Below are 22,000 nucleotides of genomic sequence, written 5' to 3' on the forward strand. Positions count from 1 at the left end.
GATTTTTAATTCTTTACATTTTTAAATATTATGGATAAGATGTAAAGGAGTGACCAATACAAAGATTTGTAGCAATACAAAAGCCAACATCTTCCATGGTATGGGTGTGCATTAGTGCACATGATATGAGTTACCTGCAAATCTGTGCAGGTTTTGCTGCCCTACTGGCACTGTGGTCTTTTTCAGGGAAGACCTTGGTTATTCCACTACACTGTGCATGTACTACAGAAGCATGATCAGCAGTTAAAGTCTACACCAGTCTGCTAGTATTCCAACAAACACTGAACATATTTGGCACACTGGGAAACTAGTTATACAACAAGGGAAGTACAACGCGTTTTTTTCTTTAAAATAAAGCAAGAGTTTTCAAACACTTTCTTTCTTAACAAGAAATGATGCAACACAGGAGTAAAAATCCAACACTCTCGAAAGATTTTGGCCCCAAAAAGTAAAAGCTTAAACCTAATACGTTATATTATTACACTTATTTTGCAATTAAATGTGGGGTTCATATAATTTGCATCATTTTAGCTTTTTGGGAGGGGTGTGTAAACTTTCAAAAACTGGGCATAATAATGAAAATTAAATCGTCCTCAGCTAAAAATAAAAAATAAAAAATACTTGTGAGTGCAAACAAGCCTGTCAGTATTGTTTTTGTGTGTTTTTATTGGCATTGTTGAATACCTTCCACATAACTAACTCACACAGAGAGCGCAGAACCAGTATTACATAAGTTGTGGTAATAATTACAGCGGTAATTATAGCGACGGGAAGCCAGGTGCGTCTAAAAAAAAAGCCCCGCCCACGTTTACCTTAAATGTCCATTGCACGGAAATATGATTGGCACAGGGTTACAGCTGCTCGAACGGTGAGACATGGCGGAGTTTGTAGTCTGACTGAGAGCGCTCCTGGAGAGTTTCCACACTTTTCAACATGACTAAAGAACTTGATTTGACGCCGAGGTTGTTTCCGTAGCGCAGGCAAAGCGGGGCTTAAAGAGGCAGAGGCGTCATTTTTCCGAAAAGGATAGAGAGCGGCGGTTGGGAAAATGTGTTGTCATCTTCATGCAGTCAACAGCCTTGGGCAACAAATATGGCTACTTCTTGTGTATCCGTCAATTCGGGTTGAAAACCGTCCTGACTGGGTCGAGCGGGGTAGTTTCGCAGAGTCACGGCAGTAGCCCGAAGTTAAGTTGACTACCAGAAAGATTAAAAGGCTGGGTTTGTCCCGAGCTGGTAAACAGCGGAGGAGCGAAGCGGAGAGGAGATGGAGCCCAAGCACAAAGAGTTGTTGGAGAAATGTTACCAGAACTTGGTGGAGTCAATAACAGATGCGGACAGAGTTGTGGACGCGTTGGCTCACTGCGGGACCCTAAGCCAGCCAGAGCGCTACGAGCTGGAGCACAACTGCACCTCCAACTCGGAAAAAGTGGACCTTCTGCTGAAGCTACTAATGAGTAAAGACGGGGACCATTTCGCAGAGTTTTGCACTGCTCTGGAGACAACGCACCCTCACCTGCAATCTTTATTGCTGGATGGCATTGGACCAGTGGATCATACGAGTGGTGAGAAACAATGAAAGTGTTAACGACCTCCTAATTAAATTGTTATAAGAGTAGTGTTTATGAAGAAGGGGGGACGTGTCAGAAGTTAGGGCTTTATCTAAAATACAGTGAAACGGTGTGTTTGGGGCCCTTGCTTTTTGATATTGCTTATGATCCAACCTGTTTTCGATCCTCTCCTGAGCATTATCTAACAAACATTAGTGCTATTGACCATATGACAATTTGATGAAGGGCATGACTTTTCCTTTGGGCAGACAGAGCTGCAGTGCACAATCATGTGACCTGATGCCTATTTACACTCTCACTACTGTGCTTGTTTCATTTAGCATGTCACCAAAAGTACAGCCTGCTAGCTTTTTTGTGAAAGCATTTAATGGACCTAAAAAGACTCAATCAATGTAGGGAGGGACTGACTGTGTGTGGGAATCAATAACCCACTGTCATAGTCAAACGAATGAGAGATGAATCAAATGCGTTTTAGTGCGCACTGTGCAATGAATTACTCGAGGGGGCTATAAACTGGAGAATAAAGGGCATCAGTTTGATTTGTTTTTGGTGTGAAACGAACTACAGTTAAGATTATGTCAGCACCAGTAAGTAAATTACATTTTAAATAACTAATTGTACTGTCTTTACAATGTTGCAACTTAAAGGGATTCAGCAAACTATTGTTTTATTATAAACTTGTGAATGGATTCAAATTGCTTTTGTCCACCTACTGTAATACTCCACAGCAGATGTACAGAAAATTAGTTTCTCTGTGGATTTGTCAGTATAGTATAGTTTTACTACTAACACGATACTGTATAGTGCTTGTGGAACTGAAATTATTTCAGAAGTATGACCCCTGGCAAGGAGTTTCTGATTGATTCAGTTCATCTGGTTTAGTGGCAGGTTTATTTAAACATTATGGATGGATTGGGACTTTTAAGTGATAAATTTTTGGATTTGATACACGTATAACACCAGATGTTGCAAGATACTGCAACATTGGATTTGGGATGCACTGTCTTGATATTCTTAAATATCTCAACCTAATTCAGATGCAGTTGTCCTTCCAAATCTGAATTAGCTGGATGATAGAGTAACTTTTAAGCCTTACCAGAAACACAGGATCTCAAAACTCTTTTATTTATCAGTGGTCAGATACACTTTTTAGAGAATATTCATCCTGCCTGCTCGGGATTCATTAATATATGGACTGTTGGCTTGTCTTAAGAGGTGAACTAAAACTGCATCTTACACAACATTCAATGTTCCAAGGTATCGGGGGTTCCACCTTCGACCCTTATTATTTAACCCTTAAGTTTATCTAATGGTTACTAAATATATCTTGAAATAAGGATAAGCCTCTGAGATAATATGGTCTCATAATGGCACAAATCACAGATTAGTTTATAATAACTTTGTAATAGTTCTGTTTTCTATGTGGATAATCACCCTTTTTCTAACTAAGTGATAAATACATGCATGTGATTTTATGCACAGATAAATCCATAAACTATAGATATACTCTCTATTTTTTGTGTTAATCATAAATCTCTTATTGCATTCTTTGTATGCTGAAACAGTAATGATGTATTCTCTGGACTTCACCTGACATCTTATGCAATAGCATAATGCATGCACTCTGACATATGGCCCTTACTCAGCACTTCTGTTGCACTTTGACATTTGAAAAACAAACAAACAAAAAAAAGGAACATCCATCCAGTTGCTTTCTTGTTTGCTATCGTGTCATACTCAGTTAGCTACCAGGTGTTAATTATGCATTATTTTTGGCATAATTCATAAGAGAAGGCAAGCTGGAGACTTCTGTTAGTTTTTCTGAGCCTTCTCATTTTTGCGCTGCATTTCACAATTGTGCAGTGGGTCTAGAACTGAGTACTGATAGGCTCTCTAGTTCCAAAGAGCTTTGTACATGAGCATGTTCTGGGCTAGTCATAGTAGTGTGCAAATCCCCGTTGGTAGTCACACAGAACACAAATGGGCTGAGCTGTCTTCTGCTACTGGGCAGACAGGTTCCTCCACTGTGTGGCCAAAAGACGGGCCTTTCCAGAGAAAAGCAACCTATGTTTTTACATAATATGCACCATCAGGAGCCAGACGCAGTAATTGACAAGTCACCCCAAAAAAATATGAGAGCCAGATGTTGGTAAACCCTGCCTGTTCAAATGCTTATAACATGAATGCTAAATATATCCTTTTATTACTGACCTACAAAAAGTTCCACATGATGTAAATATGATGCCTATAGTACCGAACAGGGTGTGTATTGCCGAGGGCTTAGTTGTTTGTTTGTTTTTATTTGTTTTGCTTTTTTTAAATAAAGATACTTTGTAGATTCACATAACTATAGCTCTAAGGCTTGTCAGCGGAGACCTTTCTGTTTAGATTGTTCTCATCGTTTCTTAAGGAAGAATAACACAATGGCTGCACATTATAAGGGTGTGTATCATGGGAAGTTTTGCTTTGTCACTGCAAAACAAGAGCAGGTGTTTTGCAGTTAGCGATTAACGAGTGTTAGGTAGCTCGATTTCTTGGTTTCGTTCTAGATTTTATTAGGCGGAAAGAAGAGAATCTAGTTGTCTCCAGTGGTTTTGAACTGTTGACACAGAGGGTAGTTATTGCAGAATCGGTGACTCATTAACTTTATACCACAGTACATATCAGAGTGTACTTATTTATAGAAGTAGACTGTAGAAGAAAACTGATGTCTGTGTTCGGCATGCTTTTCAGTCTTCTAACATCTATCTCACATAGCAGACTTCTACTTTAATTTGAATAGCTTCTCCACAGGGACATATGTCATTGTTGCAGTACCATCATAAGTGCATATTGTGGTATTTCAAATAATTTCTTTCCAAGTCTTTCACATGTATCTCCAGAGATGAGGTTAAGTGGGATCAAGTAAAATTTCTGCTGTTGCTTTACTACTGACAGAAATTTTTTTTTTTTTTTTTAAGTTGAATGCTATTTGGTTTATTTGTCCAGTTAAAAGTTTGTTTACAAAGTATTAAATCAACTGAAATGTTGTTTGGACAGAGTGATAATAATCTGTGTTCATGTATGCAGAGGAGCTCTGAGTTTTCATGGTGAAAGTTTAATGTCTGAGTTTATTTTAGCATAGAGTGTGAACAATTTAGTTATGAGAAAACTCCACTGATATGAAGGGAATTTAGATAAAAAGTCTAATTTTTACTTAATTAATATATTTTGTATTGTTTAAGGATGTGTTGTTGGCTTTGGTAAGATGATGACCATTACACAAATTTTTTTTCTCATTTGTTTACTGGTAACATTTTAAAATGAGGTCAAAGACTTGGTGGGCTTACTGGGATATTGAACAAAGCAGAGTGACTACAACATTAAAACCTGTGCTTTTAGTGCTATATTTTAAGACTGTACCATGACTGTGCTATGATACTGGAGTAAATAAGTAAGCCCAACTTAACCCTTCTGTTGACAAAAAAGGGCCTGAATTATATCACTCATTAAAAGCTGTATTTTATGGTTTTCTGAAATTCAATGTTGATGGACAACACTCTGATCTATTGCTTAGAAAGTAATCTTCCCCCTTTTGTCTATTAATTACTCATTATATACAATATTTAAGTTAGAGCTTTAAGATGCAAGTAGAAAAATGCATAATTTTCTTTAATGGAAAGGGGTAGCATTCAGAATATCTTTCATTTATTGTTAGTGGCACATAGTACCAGATGTGATTTAAGATCAGCACTTTATGTTGGAGCACCTGTTCTCACGTTTAAAAGAAATGTTCAAGTTGAGAGTAAACTCCTACTAAAGACAGTCTTCCCACTTTCCATTTGTTCTTGAGAAGTGGTCTTCTTATACCATAAAATTGTGTACAGATGATCAAGTGGCTGTGACCGTAACTACGAGATCAACCTAAATGAAATGCTTAAGTGGTCAGGGTCAGACCTCAGGTCACATGACTTCCACGGAGCAGAAAAGTAAGTGAGTTATGACATTGTGCACCTTGCCTATTGAGGCACTCTCTGCTCAGAGTCATGGGGAACTTAAGCTAGAGTGAGAACAAAGAGAGCTCAAAGAGAGATCGGTCTCTCCTTTTTCTTTCTTTCTTTTTTTGTCCTTCAGTGGGAAATAGAGGGTTGAGCCATGTTAGCTGGGCTCCTCATAGTCTCAACTCATTTAGTTAGTGGGAACACGGCCAGTCAGGGGTTGATTTAGAGTAATGGGACGTGGGTAAATAGAATCGTTTGTCATGCTCTAAGTCTACACTAGACTTTACATCAGGAGTGGAAGCTGCTGATGTAACTGAACTATAAGCTGGTCACTCCACAGCAGCGCAGTAAGATCTCAGGAAAGGTGCACTGCTGGCTGTTTGATCAAGCAGTGTGCAGTCAGGCATCAATAAAATTCTAATCCTTCTTGTAGAGGATAAATAACCACGTTTGAAACAACTTGATTAACAAAATATAGTCAATGGAAAAAACCTATTGCTAAACAATTCCTTGTTCTACTTTTACTGTAATTTATACAGTCAATGCCCTCTGATATTTTATCAATGTGTGCTTTGTGAGGGATATGACAATTTCTAGCTAAAGATTAATATTTATTGGCTGATTTTCATAGGTTTGCATTTTAATACAGATCCCTATTACCATAGTTTTTCCATCTTTATCCAAATATACTGTCATAAACTTGAGCATTTAACATGCTAACTGAGGCCTGTAGAGTCGGAGATGTAGCTCAGCATTGCACGCTCTGACTTTGGGCTGAATTTGCTGAGAAGTCCACTTCTGGGAAGAATTAAAATGTTTTCATTTTTAAAAGTGTACCAGTTCTTCATCTCACTGCTTTAGAACTGTTGGTAGTGAAAACATGATGTACTGTAGCAGATAAATATTGGCCACTCCCACTGATAAATGGCACCTTATTTGGCAATATACTGAAGGCAGTCAACACAGTCAATATATTGGTACATCTTTTGTTTTTGCTTGTTTTCTTAGAAAAAGTGACAGACCAGATAGTAACTTAATGACAACATTTCTAATTGACTTGACCATTTGTGTAACCATTTGTTTCTCTGTTGTTGTAAAAAGCTAATTGTTTCTTCTGAATCTGTTGTGAAAACTGCACACTCTGGTAGATCATGACACACACAGATTGCATCAGTTATTTCTCTTTTTAAATACTTTTCTCTTTTAAAATCTACTGAAGAATTACTTTTACATTGGTGTATGAAATAACATCATCTTCTTCATATTGTTCAGTGGTGTACATAAAGCTTCCTTTCTGTAACGTTAATTATGAATCACTGTAAGCTATAAAAGAGGGCCTTTCACAAGGGGGGGACTGTGTGATGTTGTCAGAGGAGATAAAAGGAGAAGCTCTAAGGCTGCAGCCTCTTTGGGGCCCTGGCTAGTATGTATTCAAGCTCCCTGCCCAACTGGTAATTAGCTACACTCTGTCAGCCCACAGGCCCGTCATCCCAAGTTGGGGAAAGTCCCACCTTATTATTCCTCCAGCTGGCTTTTTTCAGTAAAGGCTCCCGAATGTAACCCAAGCTGCACTGCCTTGATGTACCATACAATGCTGGAGATGATCATCTGACCATAAAGCAGACACGGTCGAGTACGCTTAGACCTGACTTTAATGTTTCTGTTCATGCTGCAGGGTCCACTTACAGCGTCTTGTCCACCATGCCATCGGACTCGGAAAGCAGCAGCTCTCTCAGCAGCTTAGGTGAGTGTGGTACTCATGATGACTAACGATTTAAGGTAAAGATGGGTCCAAAAAATCTTCTTTGGAAAAGGGGGGGAGAAAAAAACAGTTGTTCTGAGGAACCAGCCGGCTTCTAATTGTTTAGACTCTAAGCACATGCAAGTGATTACACAGATGTGACAAGGATTTAAAAATACACACACGAGATCTGTTTCTACTCTAGAAGAGAGGATTGGTCTGTGCTGTTGAAGCTGAACCAGTCTTTTTCACTATGTTTATTTCTGTGGTATATTCAAAACTGAATGAGTAGATCAGTGATGACAGACAATATTTAAGTGACTTTGGCTAAACGATTATATAGATTAAATAAAATAATGGTCAAGCTCTTTACCCATAACATAATCATGAACTTGTATGTTTGTAATTTATTTCTTTAGCCAAGTTTGCAGCTCAGATGAACATAGACTACATTTTTACTGAAATATAGCTATACGCGCTAGCTGACATAAATAAAACTGCACTGAACCCCGTCACTCGCATCATTTGAACTTTGCGATCGGCACAAGCCACCAGTGACATGCTGACTCACACAGGTACTCCTGCTCAAGCGTCCTCCCCTCCACCTGCCCACATGGACAGCCACCAAGTGAATGAGAAAATGGAGACCATTCTGTTAGAGTTGAGACAGGTGACACGTGAAAGGGATGCGCTACGCAAACGTCTCGCCCTCTCTTCACCTGGAACCACCTTTGATGACTGCAGGTAGTGTTTTAGTCTCATTCTACAGCCTGTTTTCCAACACATTTGCAGAAAAGCAGAGCAATCTTGTTTCTACCTGCACTCTTTAGATAGAGGTATTTTGCATTCTTGAGCATTTAAAAGCCCTGCCAAAAAAAGCAAGAGCTATTTGACGTTGTGCTTGTTTTGTTTTAGAGTTGAGCATAAGATGTGAGGATACAGTTGAACTTTCTCTCTTTCCTTACGCTCCCAAAAGTACAAAGTTTGCATGTTTATCTCACTTATGGCTCTCACATTGTCCCATGTGGCATCTCAGAACTTGGTTTTTGATGCAAGTGTGTTTCCCTGTTTCCTGCTCTGTGAAATAGACCGAATGCAAAAGCAGGTCATGACTATGAGCGTCTGAAGCTGCAGTGTATGAAGGCAATGGCAGACCTACAGTCCCTGCAGAACCAGCATAGCACCACCCTGAAGAGGTGCGAGGAGGCTGTGAAGAAAGCAGACTTCTACCAGTAAGTGGAAAGCCTACTAGGGGACTTTGTAAATTTTTTAACAGCCGGTGCATTTGTGCTGTATGCATTCAAGCTCAGCCTGCAGCATTTTTAGCCAGTATTCTGTTCTTCCTCACATATTCACAGCAGATTGCGTAGAACAGATTTTATTTTTGCAAGAGTGATAGGGATGAAGCCTTTATATCAGTTCAAAATCTCAGTTAAGCTATAAAAATCCTAACAGGTCTTCTTCAATTTGATTTAATCTTTGGGATTGTTTGAGGGGGGGGGAAACTATTTGTATTATTTAGTAGCAGGGCAAATCATACATTTCTGGCCAAAGGTTGAGGGAAGAGACTAAAATATGCTCTATAAGATCTTTTGTAAAGAGTTCACCATAAGCATGCTCTGTAATCAGTATGTGAATCCTGTGTATGCAGCACAGCATCTTTGTCATGAGGATAATGCTGCGAACGGAGCATTTGGTGTCTAGTGAAATAAGCTGTACTGAGTTGACATGAAGGGAAGGCTAGTCCATTTGTATGATTTTTAATGATGCCATACAGCCTCTGAAGTGTAGGGAACCAACATCTGGCCCCCAATGCAAACAGACAGATGAAGGATTATGTCCGTGTTTAAGCCTGTACTTTTGCGTCCTGTTTGCACATCAGAGAGAGTCTTTATTTATCAATGTCCTCTCTGCCTCTGTACTCAACCATTCACTCTAAGCAGCATGTTTTGTCAATGGAAAATCACATTCATGTCTAGCAGTTATATATTGTACTTAAATTAGTAAGTTGCTAAACACTTAACCATTAACCCTTAGTAATTCTGAAGAATTTTAATTAGTCCTATTAGTGATTCATGTTTTAGAAAAATTAAAAAAAAAAAAGTTAAAGCTTTATTACATAAGAGGTGTTTTGTTTTTTTTGTTTTTTTGTTTTTTCTTTCTATTAATGTTAATATAGTGACAGGAAGACCACAACAGCCCTGTGGCTTTAAAGGAATTAATTAATTGTTTTTAGTGACAGCACGTTGGTGTGATGGTTAGCACTGTTGGCTCTCAGCAAGAAGGTCTTGAGTTTGAGTTCCACCTCCTGTCTGAAGGGCATGTTCTCCCATGTTTGCATGGGTTCTCTCCGGGTACTCCGGCTTCCTCCCACAGTACAAGAACAGGATTAGGTTAATTAGTGATTCTTAATTGACTGTAGGTAGAACACAGTAAAGCCATCTGTGAAAGTTAACACACAAAAAACAGTTTGTGAATGTGAAATTATGTCAACACAGGGTACTTTGTGCACCTTGTGTAATTTAATTTTTAGGTAGTTCTGAAATGATTAGTTTGACCGCAAACTGCAGCAGTTAATCATTTCCAGTTGCAACAAAAGATTTGTGAAGCCTTTACAATTAAACACAATCTGACTAAACTAATATACCAGTTCTAATCATACTCATAGAGCGAGCTGGAAAAAGTATGCAAACTGTTGTGCTGGCTACTTCAAAACCTGCTTCGAGTTGGGTGTTCCAGTTAAGGAGATAAGACTGACGTGATTGTGTTGGAAAGATGACACCAGCAGAACAATATGTAATGAAATCCTGAAAGAAGAGGGCAAACAACACAAGAGGAAGTGGAAAGCACCCACAGAAATCTCATCAACATGATGTATCAATGGAAGAAGGCCAAAAAGGAGACTAAATTGCTCTTGACTAATAAAATATTTTTTTAAAAAAGAATCCTAAAAAACAAAAGAATCTTAAGTTTGAAAAGATAGTGCTTACTTCTGTGAGAATAATCTGTAGACCAGCAGTAAGGCATGGCAGAAGAAGCGTCATAGTTTGGGACTGCTGTTCTGCTTCAGGGCTAATATACCTTGCAATCATTAATTTATGCAGTTTACTTTGAAACTGCACTGAGAAATTGTTCCAGGAGAATGTCAGCTCTCAGTTTATGACCTGAAGTTTGTAAGAGTTTCGGTGATTCAGCAAAACAATGGCCTAAAGCAAATCAACAACAACAGTAAATCATGTCCCAGTGGCCAAGTTAGAGTCCTGACCACAACTCAGCAGAGCTGCAGTGACATGACTGAAAGAGGGCTCTTTAGTTAAGGCGTCCCTGAAGTTTTAAGCTGAAATGCTTGTATATGGAGACTGGTTAAAAATGTTTCTTCATCTTGTGCAGGTTTCATAACCGGCTACAGCAAACATTTCAGATGTTTTTAAGAAGCTGCTTTTAGCTACTAAATTCAAGTATTAACTTACTTTCTTCATCCTACACTGTGTGTGTGTGTGTGTGTGTGTGTGTGTGTGTGTGTGTGTGTGTTTTGTCTTATTAGACTATATCTAATGAATAAACAAATGCTCAGATATTATCTCTCAGTATGATGGGTTGAAGACATTTACAGGGTTCTGGGGAGTTGTACAAGTCAAGCCAAATATTTTATATATTTTTTGATTTATGATTTACTAGCTGAATATGTTGCCAGAGACACAGTAGATGGAGATATATATTCAGTGCTGTAAATGCTGATTTTAAAAATCACTGGCAGCACCCATGGTTTGATTGTACCCATTCTGCTATCTCCACAGTACACTGCACAGCCGTCTGGTGAGCGAGCACACCCAGCTGAAAGAGGAGCTCGAGGTGCTGAGACAGGACAACATCCAGCTGGTCAGGGAGCACAACCATGTGAAACAGGCCTGCGAGGAGCTCAGGAGGCTGCATGATGACGATCAGAGGGAAGTAGCTGATATGAAGATGCTACACCAGCAGGTGCCTGTGTAATTTTTCAGTTCTGTCACCATTCATGCTTAAAAATGGGACACAAACAACATACAGACACAAAAACATAAATGGCTATATACTATCTAGACACTTGCAGACACCCCTTTCCATCTCTTGTTGGCCGCTGACATAAAATCAGTTGGATCTTGACATTTGAGATGGACATTAATTTGCTCTTGTCTCGGTGACCATTATGTCCAAAAGGACAGTGTTGTTCAGACAAATGGGGTCAGACAAGCTCTGTCCTCTCCATGTCTCCATCCATCAAAACATTCTTTCAGATTACAAAAATGACTTGACCTGAGTCTCTCACCATTACTCAGTCTGACATTCACCGTGACTGCAGTCACAAGACCATATCATTAAATGTTAGCAATGCCTTATATAACCATGGAGAATATGTATAACAGGGCCAGTTGATAGCAAGGATACGTTCCCCATTGTCTCTAGAAGTCATGTCATCATTGCATAAACTACTGTTCAGCCTCAGTCAAATTAGGAGTCAAATTAGTTTTAAGTGATGCCAGCCCAGAGAAGACATTTATTGTACAGTTGTTAGATTCCAGTTACATACTATAATTTTTAATGTCTAAATGTGTCCTGGTTTGTCCGTTTTTGGCACTCTGTTCATGATTTGGATTGGATTCAATAGTAATTTAAACGTTACAAACAAAATATTTGTAAACATGAAGCCAGACTGAGTCCATTGCATCTCATCAGTGCTTAATTAACTAAATTAACTTAATTAACTTGCTGGTAGCAAGTCAAAATGTTTATTCAGCTGATTTGACAGCAATTCTGTCTGTCAGGTCGACTGTACTTATTGTACATTTGAGCGTCTTCATCTTTTAGCTGTGGTTGCTAATTGGTGAAACTGTGGTAAGATTAATCACTGTTTCGACCACAGTCTCCTGCGATTGCTTCCTGTACAGTTCCCACAGCCAGAACTAGTAAAATTGAATGGCAATACATTTTTAATGGTAGTTAAGCTTATCCATTCATGTTAAAAGCATGTAGTATACCCCAGTTGCTGCTTGCATCAGAAGCAGACTGCCCTATAGTATGTTAAGAAGCTAGACAGAAGCTAGATACAAGTTATCATCTGGTTCACTACTGTTCAAGTGATATTTCAACACAGTTTAAAGTAACATTTTGTTTAATCTCCACTGAAACGGGTAATTAAATGATTTAGGCACTTCACTTTAGATTTATATCAAACAGCACAACATTTCAGCATCTACAGAGTTGAAAAGTACTCCGGGTAACTTTTTCCAAGTGACTGCATCAGCTCTTATCTTGATATAATTTTATGTCAAGTGAGCAGTCCCATTATTGCCCTCTAATTCATTAAATAACCTGACTTAATGCTATTTGTAGGTAATGAGAGAGGGCTCCTCTGATGTCCTTAACAAGCTCTACGACACAGCTGTGGACAAGTTGGAGGCCGTGAAGAGTGACTATGAGACTCTGAGGAAGCGCTACAATGACAAGTTGGCCAGTCACAATGCCGATTTGAGTCGTCTGGACCAGGCTGAGGAAGAGAACCACCGGCTGCAGAAGCAACTCGACATGCTGCTGAAACAAAGAGATGCTGCCATCCACTATCAGCAGCAATACTCTTCTTCAATAAGAAGGTAAAGCTGGAATTATTAGGTCTACAAAACCAGCAGGGCTACATACTTCACACAAAAACTGAGCAACTGTTAAAAAAACTAAACAGCAGTTGCAGGAAATTATACTACAAACTGAGTACTTGAGTACAGAGCCAAAGTCAGATCTGCACAGTGCTTAAAATGTGCTTAATCCAAGGCAGATGAAGCTTTGCGGATGTCCTCCCAGTTATGGTTTTCTTTTTAGATGCTTAAATTCCCCATTTGATCAGTCTATGATCTTATTGTTCATGATTTTAATGTTTTAAGCACAAGACAGAGTAGAAATGTTTACCCTTTGGAAATTAATAGAGGCATTGAATCCACTGCATTCTTTAATCCCTGCCTGATGCAGGTTTGACAACACCCACCAAGAGCTATCCAAGGCCACAGCCCACAATAAGGAGCTACAGCGAGAGATGGAACGGCTGCAGTCTGAGGTGACGCGGCTCAAGACCCAGCAGCTCAAGGCGGCAAAGGACAGCGAGAAGTACAAGGAGGAGCGGGACTCTGTGATCAGTGAATATCGCTTGATCATGAGTGAGCGGGATCAGGTGATCAAAGAGGTGGACAGGCTCCAGACGGGTCTGGAGATGGCAGAGGCGAAGCTAAAGAGCACTTCGTCAGAGAGACGGGTGGCCAGTGAGGAGCTGGAGGCTCTCCGACAGGTAAAAGCTAAAATGAGGGATCATCAGTGAGAACTGAAAACGGTTAACCATTTCACAGACGGGATCAGAAAGCACTTGAGGAATAACTATTGTGATAAGAGACATTTGGAATTATGCATGCACTATAAAGAAATTAATTACTTCAGATTTACAGGGCTCCTTTTAATTTAAGTGAAACTGTTAATGAAGAATGACCATTTGCGTAATATCTGTGTCTTAAATATCTCTTGTCGTTAAACTGCTGAAGTCATTCTTTTTGGCAACAGTCAAAGGTTTAGGGTGGCTAAAAAGTAACCACGTCATGATCACTGCTATTAAAACCCACAGTTCAGGAAGAGAAATTTGGTTATGCTTTTTAACTCTTCTGTGTAAAATGAACTTGAGAAGCTCTCCAAAATAAATACATAAAAAATCCTTTTAAGAGGAGCAAAATTCTTTAGTTCTTCATCTAATAGGAAGTTTGTCTGGCAGCATATCTTTGTGCTGAGATAAGAATGTATTCCTCCCCAAGGAGGGAATTCCAGAATCACAGCGATGTAAGAAACAAGTCGGCATAAAAGGAAATGTACAACAATATGCAAATCATATTAAAATATTCCAAAATTCTCAAGGTAAAAATTTAAAGAGATATAGAAATTTACTTTGTTTTTTATCACCCACTGGTTTTCTTTATTTTATTTTTTTTGATGAAGGAGCTGGCCTCAGCGCTGGTGGACAGGGACCGAGCAATCTGTGAAAAGAATGAGCTGCTGGAGAAATACTGTCACGAGGTCAAGGACAAGGCTGAGGCCCAAAAGGAGCTGAACCAGGCCTGCAAAGACATCGAAACAGTGCGTGAGGAAAGAGATGTGGCCCGGAAGGAGAGGACAGAGGCCATCATCCAGAGGGACCAGCTGTTGCAAGAGTATTACCAGGCCAGACAGGTAGCCAGACGGACAGATGATTTATCATCACAAATGGAGGGATTGGTTTATTTCTGACAGTAATCCCTTCATCCCATCTCACATAGTAGTAGTATTTTTTTTTTCTTCAATCGGCTGGCTGGTTTCTACATATTGATTTCTGTTGAGAAATGTGTACTCACCCATCATTCTGTTTACAGTGATTGTCAGATTAATTATAATAAAAGTCAGGGATGCCTACATTAGGAAATTACCAATAATTGTAGTGACAGGCCTCACCCTCACTTCAAAGAACACCAGAAATCTGCACTGCGTCAGAAATGGATTGTTAAGCAAAACTGTAGACTAAAATGGAATTAATGCAACAGTGTATCTAGTGCAAGCGCTCTAGATACACCATCAGACTGAGTTTTACATTTGTTTTATTATATCTGGTTTATATACCTAATCCAGTCTATGGCTGTTTTATACATCATAGATGGAAACTACATCTTAGTTTACAGAAATTTGTTTTTGGTTGGATGGAGTCAGCTAAGTTGTAAGTTTTGTTTCTTAAAAAAAGCAACAAAATGTCTTCATAGCATGTAATTAATACCTTGTATTTAAAAAAAAAAAAAACAAAGCACTTTAGTCTATTGATTAGTGTACAAGCAGAAAAAAATAAATGATCTATTATTCAAACAAACCTTTCTCACAGCAGCCATTCTGGCTGCTGCTAGAGGTAAACACAGGTGATACTAATCACATTAAAGCGTCACCTCAATAGAGGACAAGCTTCATTATTCTAATTTGTAACATCTGTGTTTGTGCCATGTCAAGTCAAAATGACTGCTGTCAAACGGGTATTTACATCAATGAGCTTTCAAGGCTTAACTCGCACCAAAATGATGTAAAGCTGATAATTAAAAACATGTGTTGAGTATAATATTACTGCAAAGTTAGTGTACAGAGTGGGTGAAAGATGAAAATACTTTCTTATGACACAAATTTAGAGGAATTTGCCACATGTTATCAAATACCATATTAGACTAAAAGCACCTTCACTTCTCCGGTGACATTTATCACCCATCAATTTGATCTACTCCTGCAGGAACAGGACTCTGCCACCATGAACATGGAACGAGCCACCAAGGAGATCGAGATGCTGAGGAAGCAGTATGAGGCCATCTCGCAGGAGCTGAAGGAGGCCTTGCAGGAGGCTGAGGTCGCCAAGTGTCGGCGGGACTGGGCCTTCCAGGAGAGGGACAAGATTGTAGCAGAAAGAGAGAGCATTCGGTAAGAATTTGTTTTTTAAAAATATAGATGTAGATGCATGTCATTGCGAGGAGACTTGGGCAAAAATAGTTTGTGTGTATTTTATGTGACACCTGATGACAATATGTGCATCACTCAGTACACTGTGTGACAACCTGAGACGAGAAAGGGACAGAGCTGTGAGTGATCTGGCAGACGCTCTGAGGAATCTGGATGACATGAGAAAGCAGAAGAACGATGCGACACGGGAACTCAAAGAACTAAAGTGCGTTATTTCTCCCAAAAGTTGTTTTTGAGACAGATAAATGTCTTGTGTTCTATTTTAGGTAAACTTGAATATTATTCATTGATTTATATTTGTGTTAAAAGTGCTTCTCTTCCTTAATGATCTTTTGTGCCACCCAGTGGATGAATTTTATTTACACAGGACAGTTCAAATTACTTTGAAATACTTACCGAAGAGCTACATATTTCATGTTTCCTGCAGAGAAAAGTTGGAAGATGAGCTGGAAAAGGAAGCAAGATATCGTCAGCTGATGGCCCACAGTTCACATGATTCAGCCATAGACACTGACTCAATGGAGTGGGAGACAGAAGTTGTAGAATTTGAGAAGCACAGAGTAAGGATCATTTAGAGTTTTCTTTTTTTGTTTTTTAAGAAATGTGATTTGCCTTTAGAGAATTGCACTTAATGAATGAACTAATTCAGAATCAAAAAGTCATAATATTCCTCATGATTTTTCATTTTTGCAGGACATGGATTTGAAAGCACTTGGATTTGATATTGCTGAAGGGGTAAATGATCCCTATTTACCAGGGGACTGTGGTGTATTTGTAACTAAGGTGGATAAAGGAAGTATTGCTGAGGGAAGATTAAGGTAACTGTCACTTTCCACCTCAGTGTATATAAATGTTTTGATTTCCCTTTGTCATTTGACACCTGAGTTTTGGTTCTAATAATAAGCTTTATTTGGAGAATAGAAACACATTTTCATATTTTCACTTGTAAAATTTAGTATGCAGCACTCAGAAAATCAGATTTTTGATACATGTCAATTTACACAACACATCATAGTTGGCTTCTCTTTCATTATTATTATATTCGCTCTTATTTCTGTTCAGGGTAAATGACTGGTTGCTTAAAATAAATGATGTGGACCTGACCAATAAAGACAGGAAGCAGGTGATCAAAGCTGTGTTGAGTGGCGAGGGCGTGATTAATATGGTGGTTCGCAGAAGAAAGTCACTAGGAGGACGGATCATCACTCCAATCCAGATAAACTTAGCTGGACACAAAGGTCAGCTTCAATTTCCAAATAAGTAATAAACTTCGCTGTTATAATGTCTGCCTTAACAAGCTAGTAATGACATTAAAGTGCAAAGTATTTGCGTTTAATTATCTGTATACGTGATGGTAATTGGGGTGTGTTTTTCTTATTGTCCACAGACAGTGGACTAGGTTTGGAAAGCGGAGTGTTTGTTGCCACTTTGGCTGCTGGCAGCCCAGCTGCTAAAGACTGCAATCTCACTATTGGTGACAGACTGTTAGCTGTGAGTATGATCACTGAAAAGTTTATCATTTGTTTGATAAAAGCCTGTTTGTTATCAAGAGATGGCTGTGGTCTCTAGTGCCCTCTACTGACCACATTCAAGTTGTTTTAAGACAAGCACAACTGCAGCATGTTCCAACTACTTGTCTTCAAAGTACAGTGTTGAAACAGTAGAGGAAATTTGTTGTGTATATGTATGCATTTCATAACTTCAATGAACATGAAATAATGCAGCCAGTTTCACTGTTATAGAGAGAGGATATAATGGAGACTGTGTGCTTCCAGTGAGGCTGACCTCTGAGATGAAGTAAAATCTGACATTACTAAAAATTCACTGGAGGGACCAAAATATCAGCTACAATACAAAGATGCTCACAGCACACTATTAACATAGTTTTGTAATTTTCATATGTCAGATAATATAAAATCTGTCAGTTAAACTAGGATTAAATGTTAGTGAAAGTAAGCTAGCACATTCCCAAACTTGGCCTTTTCACACAAACCACACATACAGGCCATAACACAATTATATAGTCTACTTATCTTTTCATTTCAGCACTTTTATGTTGGATAAAAAAAAAAGAAAAAGTCATGACTAGGAATCATTTTTGGCTTGACTATTTAAAAGTTTTAGACCACCATATATGTTACACTTTATTGGTCTGGAATATGCCGGTTATTCCGAACGGCTTCCATTATGATTTTTTATATTGTAATTTGTCCTTATGCTATAATTTTATCCCTGACAGCTTTAACACTGCCCAGGACCCAAAATTCATTAATAGACCATCATTTGCTGATAGTCTTACATCATGCACTCTATCATAGCTGGCTGCTTTGATATCAGTATCAATAACTGTACTGAATATGAGTCTAAGCTTCGTTTTTGGGAGGTCTCAGAATCCTACTTAAGTCCTGAATTGTCTTGATGTCCTACCTACATGTTTGAGACAGGGAATTCAGTATGATCTCACTTTGTTATTAAAAACAGCTTGCATTATTTACAGAAATCTGATATTTTAAAAAATAAAGTGCCTCCATAATCCTAATCAAGAAATTTGAGGGACTTGATTACTTTTAAGGGCAGGTGGCCACTATTTTGGTACCCAAGTACACGTCAGCCATCATTTTAATGGTTAATGTTGTGTAATGAGGATGTGCACACCTCAGATACCGGTAATCTAAATTCTAACCATAACTAGCACATTTGCAGACGCCATTTCAAGATGGAGTACGATGATGATGATGTCTAGGTAAGTAAGCTCTTATTTATGGGACTTTTTTTTTTTTTTTTTTTTTTTTTTCAGATCAATGGAATTGCGCTCGATAACAAGTCGCTCTCTGAATGTGAGTCTCTGCTGAGAAACTGCCGAAATTCTCTCAGCCTCTCCCTCATGAAGGTAAAAACTCCGTAACCCAAACACATACAGATTCCTCTGTTTTACTTCTCACAACTGTAACATCACACACTGCTGTTTCTTCTAATAGACTCCCAATAGTCAGGCTTTGTGCTAGTTGTACAATGCTTACTTCGTGCAAATGCTCATTGGGTTAATAGACAATGCAAAGTCTTCTTAAACCTTAATTACTACCAGTATCTTTAATTTTTAAATGCTATCTCAAGTTCTTGGTTAAAAATGTCAGTGATCATCCATTTCATCGGAAGCTATTTATTGCATTTAAACTATTATAATGTATATTTATCAACATTTCTTCCTGCACAGTTCTTTCCCCAAAGCTGTTCTGGCCAGAGTTTATATGAAACTTTGAGAGACTCTGAAAAGATCCCGCGACTCCAGTCCTGTGAGGTCCACACGAGAAACTGCAGAAACTCTAAGCACAATTGTTCCACACAAACTGACATTTGTAGCTGTGACTTTGGCAGCAGAGGGGAGGAAGCCTGCAAGGATACCGGTGACTCCCTGAATAGTGGCAGCACTCACTCCCACCACAAACCCTTTTCCAATGGGTCCCCACATTCCCGTTCCTTTTCTGCCTCACATAGTCCTTCGGAACCCCACCCAGAATTCTGCTACCGGAGGCAGGACCTCCAGCATCGGCCTTTTACCTTCACCCCTCTTCTGTCCGACTGCAGCTCACCACAGGCTGCTGTGGACCGAGTGCAGAGCTCGCCAGTCAAGCCCAGTGGAGGCACATGGCCTAAAGTCATAGTGGGAACTGTTTCAGAGTACACCCAACTGTCCATCTATAAGAAGCCCAAACAGAGGAAGTCCATTTTTGACATGAATGCTTTCAGGAGACCTGATGCAGCCCAAAAACTGGACTACATGTCCCTGTCTCACTCACCGCAGAGCTCAGTGTCTGAATCTGCTCAGACACCCCCCACCCCACCAGCAAGGAGCGACTCGTTTAGGTTCAAGCATCGGCAGCAGAACAGCTCCGCGTCGGACTCCACCATTACCACCGGCACACCACCAGCATCCCCTGCCCAAGCTACGAATCCTAAGGACAAGGGAGAGGTGGGAAACCAATGCTATTTCAATGATGGCCCTCCAGGAGAGGCCAAGGGCAGCTCCAAGAAACCTGCTGAGGAGGAAGAAGAGGAGAATCGGTACAGGACAGAAGTGCAAGGAAAAAAAAGATACCGGCCAAAATCAGCACCAGCACTACGTCGAAATGTGACTCCATTGCACATTCCTGTTCCCATTCAGGTAACTGAGTATTTAAAGAACATGTTGAGGAATTTACTATTTGACATTTTATAGATGCTATAGTTTGTTATTTTGTGTCCCTTATTTCCTCAAAAATTAAAAGGCTTACAAGCTGTACGTTTGCTCCTTGCAGGTACAGAGTTTCTCTAACGATGAACACTCCCCAGAGCCAGTGGACTTGTTACGTTTCTCTCCTATACGAACCAATCGGTACAGCATACAATATGCACCCAAAAGCTACAGTAGCATTACATCACGTAAGTTATGGGAACAGCTTAATGTGTTCACTTTTTTCCATTTTTTTTTTTTTTTTTTTTTTTTTTCCACATTTCCAAACACTGCATGGATCACTAATAATAAAAATAGAAAGTTGATTTCGATTTGTTGGTTTGTTTTTTTTTCTATTGAACTAATAAAGGCTTGATATTTATATTATGTTATGATTATATATATTATGTTATGTCACATAACTACTACTTTTGAGTTGATGTCTAATCCCACTATTTGTCCTCCAGACCCTGCACAACGAAGTTTTGCCCCTTGCCCTGCTGTGACGGCTGTCATGAGGAACCCTGTCTACACAGCCTGGAGCCATGAGGTCCAGGCCAACAACCCTCCTCCAGCTCCCAGCTCGAGCAGTCATCCTCGTACACACACAAGGTGTTCTGTCAGTCTTTTCAACATGCATGAGTCCAACTCTTCTTCACGAGCCTTTTTACTGTTGTGAATCCTAAAAATCTTCTTGTCATTTTGCCATGTGAATATATGAATGAATGAGTATACTTATTTTGCATATAGTGTCAAGTAAAATTTTCTGTTTCAATCACACCTCATTCACTGCAGACATTTAATAGGAAGAAGGTAGCTGAGTCGACTAAACCACTACAATTTGTCGGTGAAACAGAACTCTCAATTCCAGGTCTTTGAAATGACTTAATAGAGTTCACCCATGATTAATTGAATTATTCGACAGGTAGAGTATCTTCAGTGCTGTTTTTGTCTGTTAGACAGATAATGCAGCAACTAGTCAAATACAACTTGGTGGAAATGTGGAGCAGGGACAAAGAAAGACACCAGATTTTGGGACAGAACTAGGTCACGTCGTTAAGAAATTCTGAGCTAGGTCATCGGCCTTGTTGGAGAAATGTGTTCTCCAAATGCTTTTTAAGTTTACTTTTTTCCTTGTTACGACATCTTGAAATATCTATATCTGTTAGAAAACTGATATTTTATCTCAACTGTTAGACTGTTGTCTCTTTTGAAGCAGAGAGAGAGATTAATTAATAATTATTCTGTATTCTTTTTTTGCTGTGATTGTATTCTACATACTTCTGGTTTTTGGTGCATTAGTTAGAAATAAAAGACAATTTCAGATGTTTGTTTTTTTTTATATATATAGATTTAACAGTTTATTTTGATGCTTACTGCAAAGTAGACATTAATTCTAGTAGTACTGTTTTTTTTTCATTTTAACCACAGATTTGCTCAATCCTGAATGGTGTATTTATAGCAGCGAAACAACTGTGTATCCTGCCCCAGATCTCATGGACAGATGGCATGTAGCAAATTATATCTTGCCCTGGGTTGAATAATTGACTGCCGGGGGACTTACGCAGGCCTTTTCTTTTTCCTCCCCCCCCCCCCCCCCCCCCCCACTCTTAGCCCCCAGCATCAAGGTCGCCTCAGTCTGGACCTCAGCCACAAGCGCACTGGAAACTTGACTGAGCGGAGCTGCAGCCAACCACCACACAGTACTAACTCCTTGCCCTGCAGCAACAGAATGAGTATGTATGGTGCCCTAGTTTTATGGTACTCACGACATGTTTAAAATGTGAATAATGTTGTTTAAATTTTTTTAATTCAGTCCGCACTTATTTAGCCCACTATTTATCACTGCTAACAAAACACCTAACTGGCGTCGAGTTGCATTGTTGGCAAACACGGACTTCTGTGACACAAAATCATTTAACTTTAATTTTACTCTTAAACTCATTATATTTATGAAATGTCAGTTTTAAATG

At 39.2% G+C, this 22,000-nt stretch overlaps 1 protein-coding gene across 5 annotated transcripts in view; it reads left to right on the top strand.

Annotated features, from left to right (window-relative positions):
* The first annotated feature begins 837 nt into the window (after nucleotides 1-837).
* Nucleotides 838-22,000, top strand: part of LOC146381489 (disks large homolog 5-like) — a 30,701-nt gene continuing 9,538 nt past the window's right edge. For 2 of the 5 annotated variants that reach the window (XM_084937549.1, XM_084937551.1), the window contains exons 1-19: nucleotides 838-1,564; nucleotides 7,226-7,294; nucleotides 7,867-8,035; nucleotides 8,380-8,523; nucleotides 11,089-11,272; nucleotides 12,662-12,918; nucleotides 13,289-13,601; nucleotides 14,294-14,524; nucleotides 15,594-15,778; nucleotides 15,897-16,022; nucleotides 16,245-16,377; nucleotides 16,511-16,635; nucleotides 16,880-17,055; nucleotides 17,205-17,308; nucleotides 18,615-18,707; nucleotides 19,032-19,979; nucleotides 20,113-20,236; nucleotides 20,495-20,639; nucleotides 21,642-21,763. In XM_084937549.1, coding sequence (XP_084793675.1) covers nucleotides 1,267-1,564; nucleotides 7,226-7,294; nucleotides 7,867-8,035; nucleotides 8,380-8,523; nucleotides 11,089-11,272; nucleotides 12,662-12,918; nucleotides 13,289-13,601; nucleotides 14,294-14,524; nucleotides 15,594-15,778; nucleotides 15,897-16,022; nucleotides 16,245-16,377; nucleotides 16,511-16,635; nucleotides 16,880-17,055; nucleotides 17,205-17,308; nucleotides 18,615-18,707; nucleotides 19,032-19,979; nucleotides 20,113-20,236; nucleotides 20,495-20,639; nucleotides 21,642-21,763 — 3,946 coding nt within the window. In that variant the 5' untranslated portion in view covers nucleotides 838-1,266. Of the gene's footprint in view, nucleotides 1,565-1,623; nucleotides 2,158-7,225; nucleotides 7,295-7,866; nucleotides 8,036-8,379; nucleotides 8,524-11,088; nucleotides 11,273-12,661; nucleotides 12,919-13,288; nucleotides 13,602-14,293; nucleotides 14,525-15,593; nucleotides 15,779-15,896; nucleotides 16,023-16,244; nucleotides 16,378-16,510; nucleotides 16,636-16,879; nucleotides 17,056-17,204; nucleotides 17,309-18,614; nucleotides 18,708-19,031; nucleotides 19,980-20,112; nucleotides 20,237-20,494; nucleotides 20,640-21,641; nucleotides 21,764-22,000 lie in introns of those variants that run through there. The other 3 variants (XM_084937550.1, XM_084937552.1, XM_084937553.1) reach the window with 3 other exon arrangements.

This window comes from Perissodus microlepis, chromosome 8 (genome assembly GCF_051167445.1).
Source record: "Perissodus microlepis isolate ML-2025 ecotype Zambia chromosome 8, ASM5116744v1, whole genome shotgun sequence".
Taxonomy (NCBI): Eukaryota; Metazoa; Chordata; class Actinopteri; order Cichliformes; family Cichlidae; genus Perissodus; species Perissodus microlepis.